The 23,907-nt window shown below is 37.4% G+C and overlaps 1 protein-coding gene across 1 annotated transcript in view; it reads right to left on the bottom strand.

Annotated features, from left to right (window-relative positions):
• The window catches only part of LOC124621526 (kinesin-like protein KIF23), a 143,144-nt gene that overhangs the window by 46,629 nt on the left and 72,608 nt on the right, over positions 1 to 23,907 (bottom strand). The window contains exon 12 of the mRNA XM_047147147.1: positions 2,028 to 2,174. Coding sequence (XP_047003103.1) covers positions 2,028 to 2,174 — 147 coding nt within the window. The remainder of the gene's footprint in view (positions 1 to 2,027; positions 2,175 to 23,907) is intronic.

Here is a 23,907-nt window from a genome sequence, read left to right as displayed (position 1 = left end):
ATAATTCAGTAGCACGGAAACACTTAGAACGTGCAATATTAGTTGGAGGCGACTGCCAAGTATAGACTGGTATGTCTACGGATTCATTGCAGTTGCTACAGACAGACTGTCTTATGAAGTAGTTCCAAACACTTTACTGAAAACATGCCTTGAGCAGCTAGTTCTCCCACCCACACACAGTGGAAATATTTTTAAATCTTGAGCTACAAATACATCTGACCTTACTGACAGTGTCAGTACAGAGTGAGTTATTAGTGATCATGTGATCATATCATCATAGTAATGATGGTTACTGAAGTTAATAAATCCTTCAAGAAGGTTAGGAGACTATTTATATTAGAAAGAGAAGATAAGCAGTTAGCATCCCACTTAGATAGTTAATGGAGGTAATTTTATTCAAATATGATGGACATGGAAGAATTATGGGCAACATTTAAACTGATTGTAAATCTCACTCTGGAGAAGTACATGTCAAGTATATGGATTAAGGATGAAAAACCCCACCCTGGTATAATTAACAAATATTGGAAGAAGCCAAGGAAGCAGAGATTGTTGTACTCTCAGGTCAAAACAGAATATGGAAATGTTGACACGCAAAGTTTGAGAGGGCACGAGATTTTCCACAGCTTTATCAGTAATAATTCTGGTTAAAGTTAACTGGTTTATCGGAAACTCCTATACTGTAGTAGTCTATAATGAGCAAATGTTATTTCATTTTGTGGTTAAGTTAGTTGGAAGTTACATATGCTGCCCCAAGCAATATCGACCAGAAGGTCCAATGGACAATAATGTCAAACTAATCATCATTTTTTCCATTTTCCGTTGTTCCTTAGTTGCTTTGAAATTCATGGACGTATATTCTGTTTTCACAGCTAAATGAAAGGCAGTTTGTTACTTGCCACATGTGTTATGGTTCTTTTATTTGTTCAGCATCTTCAAAGGCCTGTAATACATGTTTGTTTTATACATACAATAAATACGTTATATAGTAATTACAAGTCTGGTTAGAAACAATTTTTGCAGCATATAAGTTTCGTGAAGTTAAGTTATTGTCTGAAGTTACTTACAATTTCTGATGTTAATCCATGTGTATAATACTGTAGATGTATTTATTCAGTCTACACGCTCCAGATGGCTAGTTTCTGGCGTACTTTCAACCACAATTATCTCAACACTTCACTTCCATTTTTCAGTATGTACCGAACATGTTTGTTTACAATGTGTAGTGTTGTCAACTATTATGCAGACAGTATATCACGGCAGTTTGCTGCAGCTGCAAACAAGTGAAAAAACTTGGACTGTCCGAGGGAAGACAAGCGGTGTGGGGGGATAAGTCCCACTTCCTTCTTGGCAGGCTGCACCTTGCATCCACGTTCTGTGCTCCCACAAAAGCAGAACTGACATAACAATCATAGGGATTGTTGATTCCTTTTCTTGTGAGAGTCTTATTAAAATCCCATTATACTTCAGGATTAGTCTCTCCACTCATTTCAAAATAAGAAAAGAAAAGAAGCAATCCACCACATGAAGCAAATTGGAGCACACACAGCACCTGATAGCAGCTACAGCACAGTTGTTTTCTGCGGTTGGCAGTGGTGGTTCAGGCCTGACCTCTACCAGTATCTGACGCAACCATAGTTCAAAACACTCCTCACCTATAACTGCCACAATTTAGAGTTCGCATAATATCAGTGTTTTTATCCTTTGTCTTTTGTATGTTTTGTAGTGTGTAAGTTTTTGATATTGGTTCATTTGTTACGTTTATGATAATTTAACTTCTCGCATGGTATCCTGTGAACCATGGATGAAAGCCAACAGAGATTTCATATACATATATTAAGAGGCTGGACAATCCAAGTAACTGACTCATGGTAAAGCCAGGAAATAAACGCTTCCACATGAAAGTGTGTTTTTAGCTTATTTAGCCCTTTTCCTTTTTTACTTCATTTAATATCATTATTAAAGATCAAATCAAACATGCAAACAAAAAGTAGATATAAATGCTGCTGGTAGTTTACGTTATCTACCTTGAGTTCAGCCTTCTGAAGTTTCAATTGCTGCTGCATCTCCTTTGACATCTTCTCAGTTTCGGCCATCATTTTACTGCTGTATTTCTGCTTCACTTTCTCTTTCTCAATGGTGCGTTTGTTCAGCATGACTTCTTTATTGTCCAGCTGTACAATAAAATGAAATTGTTATGCATATTTATTACAAAAATCATTCACATATCATTAATATCAAACACTATTTATGTTTTTAGGATGCTGTGTGTGTGGAAGCTATAATACCTGGTGGGAAATCTGAAAAGTACACCACAAATCTACCTGTTATCACAGCAAGTGAATAAAACCCAGTTCAGAAATTTCCTTGTACTTAAATAACCATTTTTACAAAAACTGATAAAAAAACTGCATAATAAGAACAATATAACGCATATATTATTGAAATTCAATTACATTAATTTCGGCAGATTCAAACAAAATAAATAAAGTGACACAGCAAAGGGAAATTTTTAGTTTTAAATAAATTTATGATGGAAAGCATCAATTTTTGAGAGCATGACCACTTAATTACTACAGTTAACTTTATGGCGCACACTGCAATGTCAGTGTGTAGGGCTTTAGTTTTATTTCCAGTTTTTAAAGATGTAATGCCTTTCTGACAAATATTTTGTTGAGGTCTGAAAATATCAAGGAAAGGATCACAGGCAGTGCCTTTTCTAAAGGAATTTTAATATTTAGTGAAAACATAAATGTCCACAATTTCTTTGTCACAATTTCAGTCCTTTTCACAATGTATATGTATATTCTTAGACTGCAGTATTGATGTAATTTTATTTGTAGTTTTCTTTAAACTCAACGTTTTTATAAGCAAATGAATGGGCTCTTGAATGCACTTTATGCCGAATAAAATGCCAGAATATCATACATATAATCTTTTATTTTTGGCAAATTTTGTTTGCAATTTCATATTCATATCGCTGTTTGCATTGTCTTCTACCTCATCCATCACGCTACTGGTAGAAATGTAGCTCAAAATAATGTCATATTAGCGAATTCTTAGTGTAAGTTCAATGCAAAGTTCTGAAACATCTGACAACTCTAGAATGTACATAAATTAATATTCTTGAAAACTAAAGAATCTGCTGCACTGGTGCCCAGTACTCTAATTTTTTTTCCCTTTTACAGTAAAATATTGTCTCATGCCATTTCATAATGCCCGACACCGTGTACCTACCGGCAGCCACAAGCTCCACCCTGTTAAGTACAGTTTATCTTCAGATAGCATGTTCGTAACACAGTCGGAGTGACATAAGCCTTGTGAATTAAACATATATTGTAAATGATTGGTTGGTTGATTTGGGGGAGGGGACCAAATAGCAATGTCATTGGTCCCATCGGACTAGGTAAGAATGGGGGAAGGAAGTCGGCCATGCCCTTTCACAGGAACAATCCCGGCATTTACCTGAAGCGATTTAGGGAAATCACACAAAACCTAAATCAGGATCGCCGGATGCAGGGTTCAACCATCATCCTCCCGAAATCGAGTCCAGTGTGCTAACAACTGTGCCACCTCACTTGGCATATCGTGAATGAACATTGGGGTTGAAGAGGTGGTATCAGTTTAGGCCTCGTCACAGTTGTGGCTCCAAAAAGTTCTAATTGCTGTAGATTTCTTGCACTCTCTTGCCATTACCTTTATTAACACAATCGTTCGCATTGTCACTATCATTCCTAGCTGGTCGGTCAGATGGACAGACGGTCGGTCAGTCTCTCTCTCTCTCTCTCTCTCTCTCTCTCTCTCTCTCTCTCTCTCTTTCTCGCTCCCCTCCCGCCCTCCCCCTTCTCCACGAATTTGCATCATACCAGTGTGACTTTAATAAGGGTATGGTTAACTGTTTCGAGTGACAGTGGCAGTAGGTGCAGATTCTACAGTGCAGATTCTATACAAAGCTACCAACGCTTCTGACATGTGCTGCCATGTCCTGAGTGTTTCAGGTACTTTTAGGCGACTTTTTTTTTTTTATTTTATTTTTTTCCCTCCTTCTACGAAGAAATTTATTCAGGTATTAAGGGGTTAGTGAAGCAATAAAATGTGCACTGGCACATTTGTGGCAGTCATTGTATTAAGTCTGTTAGTTGGTTGCATGTTCCATTGATCAATTGCACGGTACAATAGCCATTATGATGTGGAACGTGCCAAATGCACAGGAAATGCTCGTATGAAACAAAATTTTTTAGAAAGAAACATTCCACATAGGAAAAATATATTAAAAAACAAAGATGCTGTGACTTACCAAACGAGAAAGTGCTGGTAGATAGACACAATAAAAAACATAAACACACACACAAATTTCAAGCTTTTGCAACCCACGGTTGCTTCATCAGGAAAAAGGGAAGGAGAGGGAAAGACGAAAGGCCTAAGGTAAGTCTTTCCGCTCCCGGGATTGGAATGACTCCTTACCCTCTCCCTTAAAACCCACATCCTTTCGTCTTTCCCTCTCCTTCCCTCTTTCCTGATGAAGTAACCGTAATTTTACAATACACCGAGTTACAGATTAATATTTCTATTATTTACCCCATTCCCTTGAATGGCACGAAATGCATATACTCTATTTATAGATTTATTTATTTGCATTCAAGAATTCATCTATGGTATAGAAGGAGTTGTCAAGGAGATATTATTTCAACTTATTTTTGAAGCTATTACTGCTGTCTGTCAGACACCTTATTTCAGCTGGCAATTTGTCGAAAGTTTTTAAAGGAGCATATTTTACCCCTTTTTGTGCCAAAGATAGGTTGAGCAAAGGATAGTGTAAGTCTTTCTTTTTTCTGGTATTATAATCATGAATGTCACTGTAGTTTTTAAACTGGTCCATGTTGCTGAGAACAAACTTCGTTAGTGAGTAGATGTTTGTGAGGCTGTTGTAAGAATTCCCAATCTTTTAAATAGATGCCTACAAGATGTGAGACTATGAACCCCACACATTATTCCAACCACTTTCTTTTGAGCAGTGAATACTTTTTGTCTAAATGCTGAGTTACCCCAAAATATTATCCCGTATGACATCAGAGAGTTAAAGTATGCAAAGTATGTTAGCTTACTAATTTCTACATTCTCAAAATTGGTAATTATTCTGATCGCAAAAGTTGCTGAACGTAGTCGCTTTAGGAGATCCAAAATATGAATTTTCCAATTAAGATTCTCACCTATACGCACACCCAAAAACTTAGTATGCTCTACCCTGTCTACTGACAACTGATGATGATGTGATATTTATTGAAGGAACTGTACTGTTTGCAGCAGAAAATTGGATGTACTGTGTGTGTTTTTTTCAAAGTTTAGAGCGAGCCCATTTTCAGAAAACCAATTAATGACTATTCCAAACACCTTATTTTTATCATTTTCAACTGGACTTTCTTTTACTGGATTAATAATGATGATTTTATCATCAGCAACCAGGGTCAGTTCAGCTTCCTGTTTCAGATAGGAAGGGATGTCGTTCACATATATTTCAAGAATGGAAGGGGACCCATGATTGAACCCCGTGGAACACCTAATGCAATTTCACCCCAGTTAGATGAAGTGGCAAACTTATTTAAATAACTTGACTCATATAAGGAAACGTTTTGCTTCCTGTTCTGTAGGTATTACTTAAACCATTCATATGCTATTCCATTTATACCATAGAATTGTAATTTCTGTAACAATGTCGTGGTTCACACAACCAAATGCTTTGGACAAGTCACAGAAAATTCCTATTGGTAACATTTTACTATTTAAAGGCTATTATGTGGACAGTGAAATTTTATATTGCTGTCCCAGTGGAACAGCATTTTTGAAACCAGAACTGTGATTTACCAAGTATCCCATTACTGTTGAGATGGCTAACCAGTCTTGAGTACATTAGTTTCTCAAAGATTTTTGAGAATGCTGTAAGCAAGGATACTGGCCGATAATTATTGACATCTGTGGTGTCCCCCTTTTTGTAAAGAAGCCTGACAATGGCATATTTTAACATGTCTGGGAGAATACCTTGAGTTAGTGATGCATTACGTATGTGACTCAGAACATCAGCTGTAATTGCTCCACATTGATTTACTATCTTATTAGAGATGTCATCTACTCCAACAGAACATTTATTTTTCAGAGACTTAATTTTACTTATTTCACAAGAGGTTGTCAGGTGAAACTTAATCTGATTAACAGACTTCCATGTACTGCCTAGCTTTTTCTTTTGAATACATTAGCTACTTGTGTACTTTTGGTTAGGATGGTCTCATTCTCTTTAACAGTAATACTACCTACCCCAATGGTTACTTTTCATGTCTCCCTTCTAACAACATTCCATATTGATTTGATTTTATTGCCGGAGTTGTTAATTTCTTCCCTAACATACATATTTCTTGATTTCTTTACAATTTTTCTCAGTATGTTACAATAATTTTTACAGTGTAAAACAACTTCTGGATCTTTACTAGTTCTTGCTGTCTCATATAGTTTTCTTTTCTTTCTGAAGACACTTTAATACCTGTAGTAATACAAGGTTCCTTTGAAAAGTGTGTGGTGTTATACTTAGGAAATGCCTAGTAGAGGTACAACGTAATCTCTACCATGCTCCATACAGTGGCTTGTGGAGCACATATGTAGCTGTAAATGAAACAGTCACCTCTTACTACCAGTAATTAGTTGGGAAGGTAATACTGGAATGCACATAGACTAATTCTTTTGCAGATACAAATTACATTGGAGCAATACACATGCCCAGGAGAATGCATAAATTAAAGGCACCCTATCATGTTTCTTGTACTATGCACTTTGTTTCCAGGGAGATAGAACTTGTTGGTATATTTCATAGACGCGAGTTCTCTCTCAGCTCATTTCAACATGGGCCCAGTAAGTACCAGAGAATGAGAGCCCACACTGACAAGAATAATATGAAATGCCAGCAAGTTCATTCCAGATCCTAAGAATGAGGTAGAAACAGCATGAAAAAGAGCCTTGAGTGCCCACTGAGATACCACCAGTATTGACCACCACAAAACCACAATATTTGCTCTGATTTGTTGCATTGTTCTACATTTAAAAGCTCACAAGGTTTTGCAAATTGCACTGAACAGACCAGAGTTCAATTAACTCTATGGGCACACATAATTAACTATTTTCCCACTGTAGCTCCAACTCCGGTACTGGGCCTAAGACTATCTTGTTCATCAAATCTATATAAAATATTATAATGGAAAACTCTTGATGGAATTTTGTGCGTACACATTTGTACTCGACAACACTGCGGGATTCATCTGGAAGTAAGTAATGTTCCCATTCTCGTGTGTGTACCTACCAATGATTTAAGCGAGTTTTTACCTTTATTCCTTCCATGGCAAAATATTGTAAAGGAAAGATGTTCAAAACCCAAATATTTGTTAGAACAGCACAGTGCTCTATGTGTAGCTACCAAATTAATTACAGGGAACCTACATTTCAATATGCTAAAAACCACACCACAGTGTCATTTTTTCCATAAACAAATCATTGACAGAAGTGTTATAGCTTATTAAATAGAGATCTGTAATATTTATGTTATTTATTGTTGAACTTCCTAGTCATTTCACTAAAAAAGTAACCATCTTTTCTTAGTAGTTTTACGTTCATCAGAAAGGAAAGAAGGAGCTTTACATCTTTCTATTTTGGTTTCTGTAAATTGTTCTCATGATAAGAATTTCTTTGTTACAGTTTCACACTCCATCAACAGCATGGTCAATAGAAACAGAGCACAAAATCTGATTATGGAAGGATGTGGGCAGGAAATTTGCTGTGCCTTTTACAAAGGAACCATCATAGCATTCGCCTGGAGCGATTGAGAGCAATTGCAGAAAATCTGAAGCTGGATGGCTGGAAAAGGATTTGAATTGTTGTCCTTCTGAATGCAAGTTCAGTGTGCCACCTAGCTCAGTTTATTTTTAAAAAGGCGCACGCACGCACACTCTTTAGAGTTTTCTCAGCCAATGAGAGAAACAGCTTTCCTAGATAAGTCATCAGTACTCAGTATTCATAGGTAACACTGTTACACTATTTTAACAAACTTCCTCATTAAACTAACCAACAAAATGTGAAAAAGGCTCTCAAGTATTTTCACTTGCCAGGAGATGCTAATAGTACATGGGTAAAATCTCATTTTAATGACTGGAAAGCAAAGAGTGATGAAAGCTTGTATGTATAAGGTCTACATCAGTAATTTTTATTGTATATTACAAGTTAACACATTAAGGAGAATATTACAGGAACTCCCATCAAAATTTTTGAAGGAGACCGAGGGTCTTGGTTGCACGTGGCCTAGCATTGTCCTGGAGAAGCACTAACCCATTCGAAAGTTTGCCACCTGCACTTTTTCTTGATGGCCTGTTTGAATGTTGCAATACTGTTCAGCATTTACTGTTGAATTCCACGTTAGCCAAACAATAAGTAGAGGTCTTTCTTCATCGAAAATGAAAGTAAGTAATACTTTTCTGGTCTTTGGAACAGAGTGGGCTGTTTTTGGACTAGAGCTGCAGGGATGCAGCCAGTCCACATCCTTGGAGGCAAAGTCAAAGTGGTGGCACTATATTCATCACATCCTATAATTGGAGGAATAAATAAGTTCCTTGCTCCACATATCTCAACAGATAGGTCAGGCAAACACCCATTCTTGCCATCTTCTGAATCTCCGAAAGATGCCCACTGTGCAGAAACTTTGCACATGGATTATGAGATGCACAGTTCCCTTCCTTATTGACAATTAAACAGCAAAGCTGCATGTGGTGTCTAACAGTTCATTCATATGAGCTCCTCCACAGCTAAAATCTGGGCACTGGTAGAGATAATGGACACCTGAGATGTCCTTTATGCTTAGACATCCCACCTCATAATATTGACACCACTGGAACATTGTACCCTGTGTGAGACAACTGTTCTCCATACGCCTTTTACGTCTTGCAATAAATTTGTGAAGCATGCTCCTCTTCTGTGTGTTTGAAGAAATTGAATAACTGCTCTTTGTGCTGATGGGGAGGAATCCACCACGCAGCAGACTGTGGAAACAACTCTCCAGAAATGATTAAATTGCTGCAAGGCCATTAGCTCCACTTGTACAACTGCAAACACTACAATCTCATCTTTTGGCAAACATATTCAGTGTCTGGTATTACACAACACCACTGCAGTGAAGGCCTCCTTTTCAACTCAGCATACCTTCTAATACTTTATTCTGCTCTAACTATGCAATGGGCACTCATGGATTAAAGCACTGCACGTTTATCAGTACAGACATATGTATGAAACATGAATAGGGGATATTAATACTGCAAGAATGAGGTATATCCAATAGTGAGATAAAATCACATTTATGCCCTCACCCTTGGACCCAGAATCTTTTCAGTAGCTTACAGAACTGACCGAATACACAATATGTTCTAGTAGATCATAAAGCTGTACTTCCTTTGCTACTATAGCTTAATTTGAGATTGTGAGAAAGAAATGTTGATGAAAGGTACAAAGATGAAAGTCATTTTTGTTTATTGTATTAGTTTTCACTTGGTTTCACTTATGTTCAGTTGTAATGCAAAAGCATGAAAGAGGAAGTGTGATTATACTCTGCCTTCCCGCTTAACTCCATCAGACTTAAAATGCAGGTTTCTGGATTTTACTGTTTAATACCAGGTTCAGTTTTCTCCAATGCAACATTTATCCCTGAGGAATTCAAGATGCCTTTCCTCCATAGTAGTGAGAGCATTATTTAACACACTAGTGTGGTGTAGCACATTAACCATTAATAGGGACAGGTAAATTTAGTTTAAAACAAGTACCAACACCAGAATCACAGTTATTAAAGAATGGATTTTGTCTCTTGTTGCTACGTAATAAACGTCTTGATGTCGGTGTAACTGATATAAGATGCCAAAATTAGCCAAGCGGCATGTCTCTGGGCTGGCCGTGACATAACCTTCACCAGGTGTATGGCAGTCAATAGGTTAAAGTAATGGTTAATTTCCTGTGTTAAATGAGTCCAGGTGTTTCATTTTTGCCCGCTTTGGCAATGAAATAGTATTGTGCACAATAGCACTTGAATGCTGTGCTTCATTATTATTAATGCGTATTTCGTCAACAAACATACCATTATTTAACACACAAATATGCATTACAATTTAAACCTACAGTAAACAAAACATTTCAGCACTCGTCGTATGGGTAAAAGCACGACAAACTGTGTATCGGTAAGTATAAGATCAGCTTGCGCTGCTTACTAACTTGAAAATATTTAATACTACCGTAGCTGTTTGGATATTTTCTCCAAAGTAGTAGTACAGGTTTCAGCATCCAGAGAAAAAAATCTATGGAACTATGTATTCCTTTCCGTCGCAATTCATACCACTAAACTTTTTTGGTGATGTAGCTGTTACACACAGACATTAATATTTTCTCCAAACGTCTTGTGCAATTGAGACTGAGGACAAATTCTGTCTATTCATTGTATCAAAAACTCGATTGCAAACACATGTGCTAATGTAATTCATTACTGAAAACATCGAAGCCTGTGATGATTGGTAAGAGGGTATGGAATTTTAAAAACTAAAAGGTTATATGCTCCTGATAATAACCCCCCCCCCCCCCCCCCACACACACACACACACACACACACACACACACACACACACACACTGCAACATCATGATTTTATGGGAGCATACCGACACTATTCTGAAACACCTGTGGAGTGAAAAGCATAACAGGAACAAAATGAAGCAGTTCACTTTGCTAATGAAGAGCACTGAGGCTGCAAAAAAGAAAAAGTAACTTGATACCTGCTCCCAAGGACTGTGGCACCACTTTCTAAGGCCAACATTCCACTGCACAGGAAAACTAAAATTTTCAACAGAGGACAAACAAATTCACTGACTGTGAGCAGAAAACTGTTAACGGTAAAATTAACATAGTTTGACCTTCATGCTGCCAAAAGTTAAAACTTAACATCTAATAAAGTAATATATTTTGCTCTAGTACAGTATAAACTTATTTTAAGAATTGGGCAACTAATAATTGTTTGTTTTTATATATTGGTAATGTTTCACATGTAAAACCAATGAGGGAGAGAATCGTGCCTTCAATAGGGCAAAGAAATGATTTAATAGAGCAGTAAGCAGGAAAAGGTATTACCCGACAAGACCACTGACACAAGAGACCACTGCGCTGATAACTTGTTTAAGTGGAGAAAAAGACGAAATTTTTTGTTGCAATTAGGCCTACACAGATTCTTGACATAGCAAACTTGATGCAATGTGCTTGTGCAATTTTGGGGACTCTAGAAATACAATACACGTGTTATTGGATACAAATATCTATTTGATTAAACCCTAGTAGGTGGTCTTTTCCGGACGTAAGACATATTTTAATTGGAAGCTATTTAACCTGAAGAATTCACAGAACTTTGTTGGCTTTCAATAAATGATTATAAGTGTCGTAAAGCCCTGTCTTAAGGATGGAATGTGTTTCAGCTTTTGAGTGCAATGTCTCCTTAGCTTTCTTCTTGCAGTAAATGCACACTAAAATAAGATGACACATTTTGAGAAATTCCACTAACTACTCATAACTGAAGCAGCTAACATTGTTTAGCTGCACGCTACTTGTGCATTGCACAAACAGGCAGCACATATGCACTAAGTACTTCAATTACCTACATACTACCGAAATATGGTTTCCATTTCAGGTTTAAAAACAAATTCAATATGTTGGCCACGTTTTGTACGCAGTAATGAATGAAGAGTGAAGATTGCAACCACACCTTCCACTGCAAGCCCTTCGAATTTTATGGAAAGGGTTACTAAATATCCAAGTACCACAGTAACTAGGACAAATATCAATAAAATAGTCACTTCATCATCAAGCTTGATGAATGAAAGGTGTTATACAGTGAAAAAATACTAATCAAAACTTTTATTGAAAAATAACACTGAGTACATGTAGGCTTGCTTTATTTACATTCAGTATTCTTTTTATACAGGGTGATTCACGAAGATATACAAATATTTTACTATGTTATTCTACAAGTAGAACTAAAGAAAAAAGTTCAGATGAACAAAGGTCCGCAAGTGTTTCGTAACAGAATTACATCTAACAAAAGATTTTGCCCTAAATTCAGCAACTTCACTAATATGAAGCCACAGCAAAACTATACGAGGTTAAAGTAAAGCACGATTTCCATTTATTTTATTATTATTCATCATCAAGAAGCAAAGACTATTATACAAGTAAATTTGTTTACTTTCCATTACGAACGTAGAAACTTTTATATCATTGCTGGCAACTGTTAGCGAGTTGCTTCAGCCATTTCCTAATCTAAAAACGAGTCAGTTTTCTGTATTGTTCATTGAAAGAACATAATAACAATAGTGTATTTAAGTGAAACCACATGTTAACTGTTTTAGTTTGTGAATTATTTATGAAACACGGATGCCTTTCAAATTTACGACAGAGGAATACCCTGGAATGGTGTTTAATTTATGGCAAATGTGATGGTAATGCTACGGCTGCAGTTAACGAATATTGCATACGTTATCCAGCTCTGACAATTCCAAATGCATGAACCATTAGTGGAGTATTTCAATTGTTACAGAAGACAGGTTCTCTACCTAGCATTCATAATCAGTATGAGCACTCAATACGTTAAGATGATGATATCATGGATGCTGTTCAATGTAGCCCTGACACCAGTACACAAAGTACCTGTCAACGACGAGGCATTTTACAATCTAAAGTATGACGTACACTGAAGTACAATAATCTGCACCCTTATAAACACAAAGTGCATCATTTACATCCGGGAGATCCTGTCCTTCGCTTGGAATTGTGCAACTGGTTAAATACTAATCAGCAGTAACAAAATACATTTTATTTACTGATCAGGCACATTTTACTCAAGACAGTATAAAAGATTATGTCGAGCACGTATGGTCTGAAGCAAACCCACATGCAACTCCAATTTAACACCAAAGGGTTTTTGTGTATGAGGGTGGATGAAAGACAGTCTATGAGGTCAAAGTCAATACGCATGAGGCATTACTTGCTGGCATTATGAATGCAATAGACAAAATTAAGAACAACCCTGTGAAACAAACAACAAAGTCTGTTCAAACAAGTGCAGCTAAATGCATGAAACTCAGTGAGGACATGTTTGAACATTTATTGTGAATCTATTGTGAAATTGTATGTACACTGTACAACTTCCTTTACACTGTTTGGGATGTAGTTATATTTCAACATAGACAGTGAATGGCTATTCTCTAACAATGGTGAAGTGTTGAGAGATCAATGGAACAATCTCTCTGAAGATAACCTAAAAATCATGACACTACTGTCCTCTAGAAAAAAATTTGCAGTGTTTGGCTGAAAATCTACTTACTTACCTTAAAGTTATTTTTTCTTTAATCAAGTATAATTTAAATGTTAATCCCTTTTTTCTCCTCAAGTTAGGGTAAAGTAAATAAATGGGATGTGTACAGAGTAATAGATATAATTTAAATGAGGTATACAGTGGAACTTCAACTTTACATTCTCCAATTGCACATTTTTCACAATTCTACAGCGTAAATTTGTAGCCCCTATGAATAACCATAATACCATTGATAAAAATTCCCTGTTTTTACGTTCCTTTCCAGTAAAGTTTACTTGATTCTATGTTCTTACTCGAAATCTCGCTTGACTCCATCCGATTTTCTTCCTATAGACATTTGATGTGAATCAACGAGTTGCAAGTGGCACAAAAGACAAACAGTTTGCAACATAGGTGATGGAGTTAAAGGATTATTTTAGGCCATTGCAGAGAAGGGAGAGAGGAAATGCTGACAAATCCACAATCGGTGTTGCCAACACAACTTTTAACGTTTAGGTTCACCGCACAATGATGGGTAGAGTATGTTTCACACTACTTTTTCCAGGAACTGACGTACTTGTGACGTGGTGGCACTGTGAAGGCGACCAGGAATGAGGCTATCAATTTGTCGATCGGTGTAGCGTCAATTTGATGTTTATGGATGTGTTGGTGACAGGAGAATCTCCGTTGTAGCAAGAACTCTATGGGGAACGTTTGTGGTTCCGCAACGTACGAAATATTTGTGGCAAGGAAGAATATGAATGTTATTGATTACCATCTTACATGCAGCAATTTAAGCTGTCCTCTTAGGTTCCAGCCTAACTACACACTCTGAAATCATCACATATTCAGAAATAAAGAGCGAAGTATTTGTGATGAGGAACAACATGAATTTTACTGCTGCGCATTTGACTCACATGAATGTAAGCTGTCATCTTGAGTTTTTGAGTAACCACACCCTCAGAAATCACCACACAGTCGGAAATAAACAGGCGAATATTTATTTCATACTTCATTCTCCAATCACACAGAAATGATAAACAGCATCGAATATTACATAACAGATTGTATCATGGTCATAACAAACGCGACAACAACACTAAGTTGAAAAAAGTATTGGTAAGAAGTGAGATGCAAAGCTATAATGTCTAACTCAGCTAACCACAACATTAACCATTACGCTGTAGCTTATTCATCTGAATTTTGTACTGTGCATTAGTTATCATAAAATCTCTTTTAGACCTACATTGTTGACGCTTTATTAACTGTCATTTAATAACAGGTGTGTGATGTATTTGTGATATGGTACTTTCAATGCACTGTTGCTTTGAAATAGCATACTGCAGTCATGCATCACACACGCTACAGAGGAAATGAATAACTGAAGTTCACACAGGGGTTGTTCGCGAGTGCTCACAAAAGTTGATAGTCGAAAGCCCATTAGTGACATCACACTGCAAAAAGCAGTGTGAAGTGGTGTCCACACTGCCACTAGAAATATGTTTCTGTTGGAAACATTACTTCCTATAGTGTTTTGCATGTTTCCAACTTTCTTCCTTGTCTCTATTTCTGTCTGACAGCAAACGTTTCCCTGTGTATTCACATCGTCTGCAATGCTATTTGTTGTATTGTTTTCGCATTGTGTGCCATGACATGCCTAGAGATGAGGAAACTGTAATATGTGCTGCTGCAATATTAATTCTCAAAGCTTCACACAAACAAAATGAATGACATCATTGTTCATTCTTTTTTATTTATTATGACTTGCGACCTGAAGGTCATAAACATCTCTCAAGCGCATTTCATAGTTTTACAGAATCAGGTTGCATTTATCAAAGAATTTCGTAATTGGTTTTAAAAGAACAATATTATTTTGATGGAGAGTTTGTATAGTAGTTGGTTGGTTGGTAATGGGTAATAAAATCGGATAAGTATTTGTATGAAATCTATTTGCTGGTTTGCATACAGTTGTCTGTGGTGAGGAAAACCATACCACAGAAATCTAGTGGGTAACACTTGCTACAAATGGGAACTGAATGTGGAAGACCGTTTTAGTTTCCATAATTTCACTTGGACATCCCCCACCCCATGAACCATGGACCTTGCTGTTGGTGGGGAGGCTTGTGAGCCTCAGCAATACAGATAGCTGTACCATAGGTGCAAGCACTACGGAGGGGTTTCTTTTGAGAGGCCAGACAAATGTGTAGTTCCTGAAGAGGGACAGCAGCCTTTTCAGTAGCTGCAGGGGCAACAGTCTGGTTGATTGACTGATCTGGCCTTGTAACATTAACCAAAACAGCCTTGCTGGAACTGCAAATGGCTGAAACCAAGGGGAAATTACAGCTGTAATTTTTCCCCCAGGGCATGCAGCTTTTCTGTATGGTTAAAAAGATTATGGCAACCTGTTGGGTAAAGTATTCAAGAGGTAAAACAGTCCCCTACTCAGGTCTCCAGTCAGGGACTACTCAGGAGGACATTGTTATCAGGAGAAAGAAAAATGACGTTCTATGGACTGGAGCATGGAATGTCAGATCCCTTAATCGGGCAGGTAGGTTAGAAAATTTAAAAAGGGAAATGAATCGGTTAAAGTTAGATATAGTGGGAATTTGTGAAGCTCGGTCACAGGAGGAACAAGACTTCTGGTCAGGTGAATACAGGGTTATAAATACAAAATCAAATAAGGGTAATGCAGGAGTAGGTTTAATAATGAATAAAAAAGATAGGAGTGTGGGTAAGCTACTAAGAACGACATAGTGAACGCATTTTTGTAGCCAAGATAGACACAAATACCACACCTACCACAGTAGTACAAGTTTGTATGCCAACCAGCTCTACAGATGACGAAGAGACTGATGAAATGTATGATGAGATAAAATTATTCAGATAGTAAAGGGAGACGAAAGATTAATAGTCCTGAGTGACTGGAATTCAATAGTAGGGACAGAAAGAGAAGGCCAAGTAGTAGGTGAATATGGAATGGGGGTAAGGAATGAAAGAGGAAGCCACCTGGTAGTATTTTGCACACAGCATACCTTAATCATAGCTGATACTTGGTTCAAGAATCATGAAAGAAGGTTGTATATGTGAAAGAGGCCTGGAGATACTGGAAGATTTCAGATACATTATATAATGGTAAGACACAGATTTAGGAACCAGGTTTTAAATTGTAAGACATTTCCAGGGGCAGATGTGCACTTTGACCACAATCTATTGGTTATGAACTGTAGATTGAAACCAAAGAAACTGCAAAAAGGTGGGAATTTAAGGCGATGGGAGCTGGGTAAACTGAAAGAACCAGAGGTTGCCGGGAGTGTCAGCGAGAGCATTAGGAATGATTTCCAATAACGGGGGAAAGAAATACAGTAGAAGAAGAATGGGTAGCTTTGAGAGATGAAATAGTGAAAGCAGCAGAGGATCAAGTATGTAAGAAGACGGGGGCTTGTAGAAATCCTTGGGTAACTGGAGAAATATTGAATTTAATTGATGAAAGGAGAAAACGTAAAAATGCAGTTAATGAAGCATGCGAAAATGAGATCGACAGGAAGTGCAAAATGGCTAAGCAAGGATGGCTAGAGGATAAATGTAAGGATGTAGAGGCATATATCACTAGGAAGTAGATAGACACTGCCTACAGGTAAATCAAAGAGACCTGTGGAGAAAAGAGAACCACTTTTATAAATATCAAGAGCTTGGATGGAAACCCAGTACTAAGCAAAGAAGGGAAAGCAGAAAGGTGGAAGGAGTATATAGAGGGTCTATACAAGGCCAATTACTTGAGGACATTATTATGGAAATGGAAGACGATGTAGATGAAGATCAAATGGGAGATATGATACTGCGTGAAGCGTGTAATAGAGCACTGAAAGATCTAAGTCGAAACACAGCCCCAGGAGTAGACAACATTCCATTAGAGCTACTGATAGCCTTGGGAGAGTCAGCCATGACAAAACTCTTCCATCTGTTGAGCAAGATGTATGGGACAGGCGAAATACCTTCAGACTTCAAGAAGAATATAATAATTCCAATCCCAAAGAAAGCAGGTGTTGACAGATATGAAAATTACCAAACTGTCAGTTTAATAAGTCACAGCTGCAAAATAATAACAAATTCTTTAGAGACTACTGGAAAAACTGGTAGAGCTGACCTTGGGGAAGATCAGTTTGGACTCTGTCGAAATGTTGGAACACGCAGGGCACTACTGATCCTATGACTGATCTTAAAAGATAGATTAAGGAAAGACAAACCTACGTTTCTAGCATTTGTAAACTTAGAGAAAAGCTTTTGACAATGTTGGCTGGAATACTCTCTTTCAAATTCTGATTGTCACAGGAGTGAAATACAAGGAGCAAGAGGCTATTTACAATTTTTACAGAAACCAGATGGCAGTTATAAGAGTCGAGTGGCATGAAAGGTAAGCGATGGTTGGGAAGGGAGTGAGACAGGGCTGTAGCCCATTCCCAATGTTATTCAATCTGTATATTGGGCAAGCAGTAAAGGAAACAAAAGAAAGGTTTGGAGTAGGAATTAAGATCCATAGAGAAGAAATAAAAACTGTGAGGTTTGCTGATGACACTGTAATTCTGCCAGAGACAGCAAAGGAGCTGGAAGATAAGTTGAACAGAATTGACATTGTCTTGAAAGGTCGATATAAGATGAACATCAACAAAAGCAAAACGAGGATAATGGAATGTAGTAGAATCAAATCAGGTGATGTTGAGGGAATTAGTTTAAGAAATGAGATACTTATGGTAGTAGACGAGTTTTGCTATCTGGGGAGCAAAGTAACTGATGATGATCAAAGTAGAGAGGATATAAAATGTAGACTGGCTCTGGCAAGCAAAGCGTTTCTGAGGGAGAGAAATTTGTTAACATGGAGGATAGATTTAAGTGTTAGGAAGTCTTTTGTGAAAGTACTTGTATGGAGTGTGGCCACATGTGGAAGTGAAACATGACCGATAAAAAGTTTGGACAAGAAAAGAACAGAAGCTTTCAAAATGCGGTACTATCGAAGAACGCTGAAGATTAGGAGGGTAGATCACATAAATAATGGGGAGGTACTCAATAGAATTGGGGAGAAGGGAAATTTGTGGCACAACTTGACTAGAAGAATGGATCGGTTGGTAGGACATAGGAGAGAGAGAGAGAGAGAGAGAGAGAGAGAGAGAGAGAGAGAGAGAGAGAAAATTCAGGAAAGCAATTACAACCAGGCGTACTGTTGATCATAGTATTTTTGTCAATGGGAGATTCATTCCAGAGCCTTGAGGATTTGTTTCACATTTCAAAGTAAGCTAGGATATTCTCTTTTCTATGCAGTTTTTGTCAGTATTCTACCAAATGTAGCAGTAGTTCTCCGTAGAGCACCTTGTTTTTTATTGCTGTTCTTGTACTGCTTGCTTCATATATTCCACAAGCAGTCATTAGCCTGATACAATAATAACAACTCAACGATCTGCTGCTTCGTCCACTGGATTCACCACAAAGTGTGCCAGTAATTATCCAACATCTCGTCAGATCACTAAGTCTAACAAAATGCTACCTATAACATGAAGACACCAGCAGATACAGCAACTAAGTCAATTCTTAATGACAAACAAAAACAAGAAATCAAGCTCATGGACAGCTCTAAACAAAACTTACTTCCATTAAATAGCTCCAGTTATTTATATAGAAGGTATTATTTGTTTTGACAATAATTGTCTGACTGCAGTCTACTGTGACGGGTATATGCATCGCCTGGGGACCAAAACTCTCCAGCCTGAATCATCCCCTGAAGATACTGACAAATTTCTTCAACAGTCATTTTACCGTATTTACTCGAAACCGCCTGCGGCTTAGAATCGAGTGCAGAGTAAGCGGAAGGTGCCACCACAACTAACTTAACTTCTGCCGTCGAAAATATGTAGCGCTACACAGGCTTGCTTTGCAGGCACAAAGATGAATATATATATATTTTTTTACTGGCGCAGAGGTTTTGGCGCCAGTATTCATCTTTGTGCCTGCAAAGCAAGCCTGTGTAGCGCTACATATTTTCGACGGCAGAAGTTAAGTTAGTTGTGGCGGCACCTTCCGCTTACTCTGCACTCGATTCTAAGGGATACCCTTGCGTGAATAATCTTCTTTGCTAAAACACCAGCTGTATATTGTGTAATAGCTGTTGCACACGCTAATTCTTTGTCAGAATAATTCCTAACCTTCCCTCCCACCGCCCCTCACACGACCGGAGCAGTTATGCGTCCGCCTTCAACTGCCAGTCTTCTTCCCACATGCTTCACGCAAAGCCGGCGTCCAAATAAAAAAAAAGTAAATAAAATAAATGACAGGTAAGTTTCTACGGCTTGCGGAATGCAGCTGACAGCTCTTCTCTGGTTGTTAGAGGTGGCACTATGAGTGTGTATGGTGCAGAGAGAGTGGCAAAAGCCACGAGCGAAAGCGGGGGAGGGCTCGTGTCTCGCACTGCCAGCCCAGCACAATCGCCCGGCGCTGCGCTCTCACAGCGCCGGGCGATTGTGCTGGGCTGGCAGTGCGAGACACGAGCCCTCCCCCGCTTTCGCTCGTGGCTTTTGCCACTCTCTCTGCACCATACACACTCATAGTGCCACCTATTCATTCGACCTAAATTGCGTCTCATATTACAATGGACCAACTTTGTTTCAATTTGGAGGTGCGGCCTAAAACTTTTCTCTCCTCTTGAATTTCGAGTCTCAAATTTCAGGTGCGGCTTAGATTCGGGAAATTTTTTTTTCCTTGATTACGAGTCTCATTTTTCAGGTGTGGCTTGGATTCGAGTAAATACGGTAGTTGTTTCTGAGCACTATAGACTTAATTTTTGGTGCCTTACTTGCTCTGTCCACTGCTTTTGCAACATTCAAAATTTAACTCTACTAAAACTTTAGACAGAGCATACCAAGGGATGTGACAGTTTTATCAAGAGATTCCCCGAGATTCCTAGTTAAAATTTCAAATTTCTCTAAATCAATTTTTACCTGCATGTGACAGTAATTTTATTTTACTAGTTTTCATCACCAAAAATTAATTTTTCTGAGTTGCCATTGGATCTGTTCGAGTAGTAGCTTCAATGACAGTATTTCACAGTTTTAATTTGTGAATGGCAGGAAAACAAAGCTAGCCATAAATAAAACTGTTTTCTGTTAAATCAGCCTGCAAGAAAGAAAATGAAACCACACATTTTCGAAGCACAGCAGAGCATTTTCTTTCTTGCACTGTTTTAAGAGGATTCTGTACACTATTTAAAAAAATGTAGCTTACAGTTGTCTGAATGTTTACTGAAGTATCATGTAAAAATTTGATGTACATTGGTCAAAAACTTTGATATTTATGGTAACGGACTCTCTCTCTCTCTCTCTCTCTCCCCCCCCCCCCCGCCCCCCTCCCTCCCTCATGTTTAATCTTAACACTTGGTAACAGATTAACACTTTCATATATTGGTAAATGAGTGACCATTCTTTAATGCTCTGTTAGCAGAAAATTAAAAACAAAAGCACTACAAAGAAGACACAGAGACGATTATAATACACAAAAATTTCTACTGTGTCAAATTTCCAGACACGAAGCACATAGCATTTCTTCCTTTGTAACTGATTTTCCAAAGCATGTATCATAAATGGCTATTTATAAAATAATTATAATTAGCCAATTTTGCATATGGAGTTCTCTTTTCTGAGATTGCTAATGTGCAGATGTAATGTTTCAATTTTTTCATTTGGATTACTTCTGGTCCTTGTTGAGTATCTGCTAAAACTATGATAAATTTTGCCTCCACTTCTTTCACTTTGAATAAGGCTTTTAAATTAAATTAGCTCTCCAAATTAAATTAGCATTTGAAACACTGATCAGTTCATCCAAAACAACCTTGATACCACATCAAAATCTCTCATTACAACAAAGCATTAATACTTGTAAAGTTGTGGTGACAGGCATTTAACTCCAATAATAGCTACTTGCAAAGCAATTTCTCAGGAACACATTCAAAACTGTAATAAGCAGGAACTCAAAAATCAAACGGCGTTCTTCTGCCACATGGTGTGAAAGAGGTCCTGCATAATACGCTTTTGACTCAAAGTGGGGGCTTCACCAAATACTGGTTTTCAGCATGTGGCATTGCTTTGCTGCCATGTAAATTTGTTTATTTTTGTCAGTGATTTCATTTAAACTGACCTTTCACTTGATCCTATAAGTTAAGTATCTAAGTTTACAGCATCATACATCAAGGTTGCTATTGTGTACTGTTCTGAACATTTTCAAGTATTTTCTTTCCTACATAGGCAGTAAACTGAAGGCTATACAAAGAAAATATCTGTATATGTAATATTTACACACACACACACACACACACACTGAATGTGACGCATAATCTATTATTATATAAAAACTTTTATATTTCTTCACACTTCAAACAAATATGTTAATGTAAATATGTTAGCAAGTTTGAAAGTGCAAGAGAGAAAAACTGTGCCATTCCACTTCGCAGTTCACAAACACTAAGATTCCAATTGTTTTGGTAAAACTAAGCATTTAAAGTTCAGGAATGAGAACATTATCCTAAGAGTAAATCAAGTATGACAACAAGATCTGAGTAGCCATTGAAATCATGAAATTGCTCCACCAATCTTACCAAACAACCATGTGTAATTGCAGGTGGTCAATAATTTGTACATTTTGGAGTTTATCGGTCAGAACAGTGTCTTTTTACATATTCGTATGACACACTTCAAAAATTAGAGTATTTAAGAATGTGACAATCTTACCAGAAAAATACATATCAACAGCATGCCTTAAGACATCAGCATCACAATTTTGAAGTGAAGCATTTGAAGACAAAACACCTTAAAGCAAATTACAATCAAAAGGGATAATGTAAGCATTTTTTATTCAAGATGGTAATACAAATAAAAATGTTAATCCAAAATTAATATTTTGGTGTTGCAGTTACGTAGTCCTGTACTAAGAACACAGTACCACAAAATATTCAATATTGATGTTTTCCTTCCAGGATATAATTTACAGGTTTTGCATAAAATTATAATTTAAAACACTGAACAGTATCACTACACAATTATACCATGTAACCATATCAAATGAAAAAATAAGGAACTACTTCTATGATTTTTGTACCTGTATTATTTCATTTGTACATATAAAAATGGAGATTTACCATATTTACCTGATTATAAGACGATGCTTTTTCCCGATACAGGGTTAGCTTACATTTGCAGATAAAGCTTTAATTGATGAGGTCAACGAGTAGTTGTTGTAGTTGTAGTTGTAGTAGTAGTAGTAGTAGTGGAGGAGAAGTAGTAGCAGTATATTTGCAGATGAAACTTTGGTGGTTGAGGTCACATGCAAAATTAATTCGATAATTTCTGAAGGTTAGGTGGCGTGCAGTTGCACATGGCTGAATGTGGGGAGGGTAGTGCAAGCAGGCAGCAAATTTCTCTCATGCATCCCCTGTAGCTTGTTTACTGAATGTGTACCATGTTTTAGTTTAAACTGGAGTTCACCTGAATGTGAATGTTGTTGAAACGGGAAATGACTGACAATGAGAAAGTTCAATGTATTTCAATAGGAGACTAATTCTAAGATACGTTCACACTGTGAAGACTCAAAACATGGCAGAATAAATGAAACACTTAAGATCAACAACGGTATGAAGCAGTTATTTCACAGCCAGACTGATGAGTTTAAAGGTTGGCAACAAATGATGCAACACTGACAGCCCGAAGTGATCAGATTTCTGCTAATTCAGAAAGGAGGGGCATAGAGAAGAACATAAAGTTGTTATTCAGTTTCCTTACCACATTTATCCACATGTAAGTTGGTCCAATAATGTGTCTGTGGCTTAGATTCAGGAGCAAAACCTAAGGAAGTTCTGAATAATGCCACTAGAAGCCACCTTAAGTACTTATTTTGCCACTTTTGAGTATTGAATGTTAATTATTTTTATCACGAGGAAATACAAATTTATTTTTGTTCATCTTTGAATTTAGCAGTTTTTCAAATATTCATAGTAATAAACATAAATCTCTATTCTCATCAAAATGGACTTTATGGAACTTGCAGAAGTTGGCAAGCAAGATAAATACAATTTTACATTTTGACAGCTCCAGCTCCGTTCAAAAGCTCTCAGCACAAATCAATGTACATCGAGCCATTTCTCAATGCTGCCAGTATTCATGATTTAACAAAAAGGGTTTCACTCCTTAATTTCATATTCATGAACACAAATAAGATCCATATCTGAACATCAGCATTTTTATATGCAAACTTTTATGAACCCCTGTTATTTCCACGAGAGATTTCTACATCTATGATTGATACGAATCATATGCTATCCACTCTGCATACAATGGCTGAAACTTTCCTGCTGCACTGAAACCCCCTCCCATAACTTCATTTTTGTTTCTTCCACTGGCCCCTACGCAAATGACAGCAGTGCTCCTTACGTTTACAGACAGCATTCGGATTTCACCCTTTGTTTCAGTCCACTT

This window comes from Schistocerca americana, chromosome 1, assembly GCF_021461395.2.
Source record: "Schistocerca americana isolate TAMUIC-IGC-003095 chromosome 1, iqSchAmer2.1, whole genome shotgun sequence".
NCBI lineage: Eukaryota > Metazoa > Arthropoda > Insecta > Orthoptera > Acrididae > Schistocerca > Schistocerca americana.
This window is presented reverse-complemented; position numbering and strand designations above follow the sequence as displayed.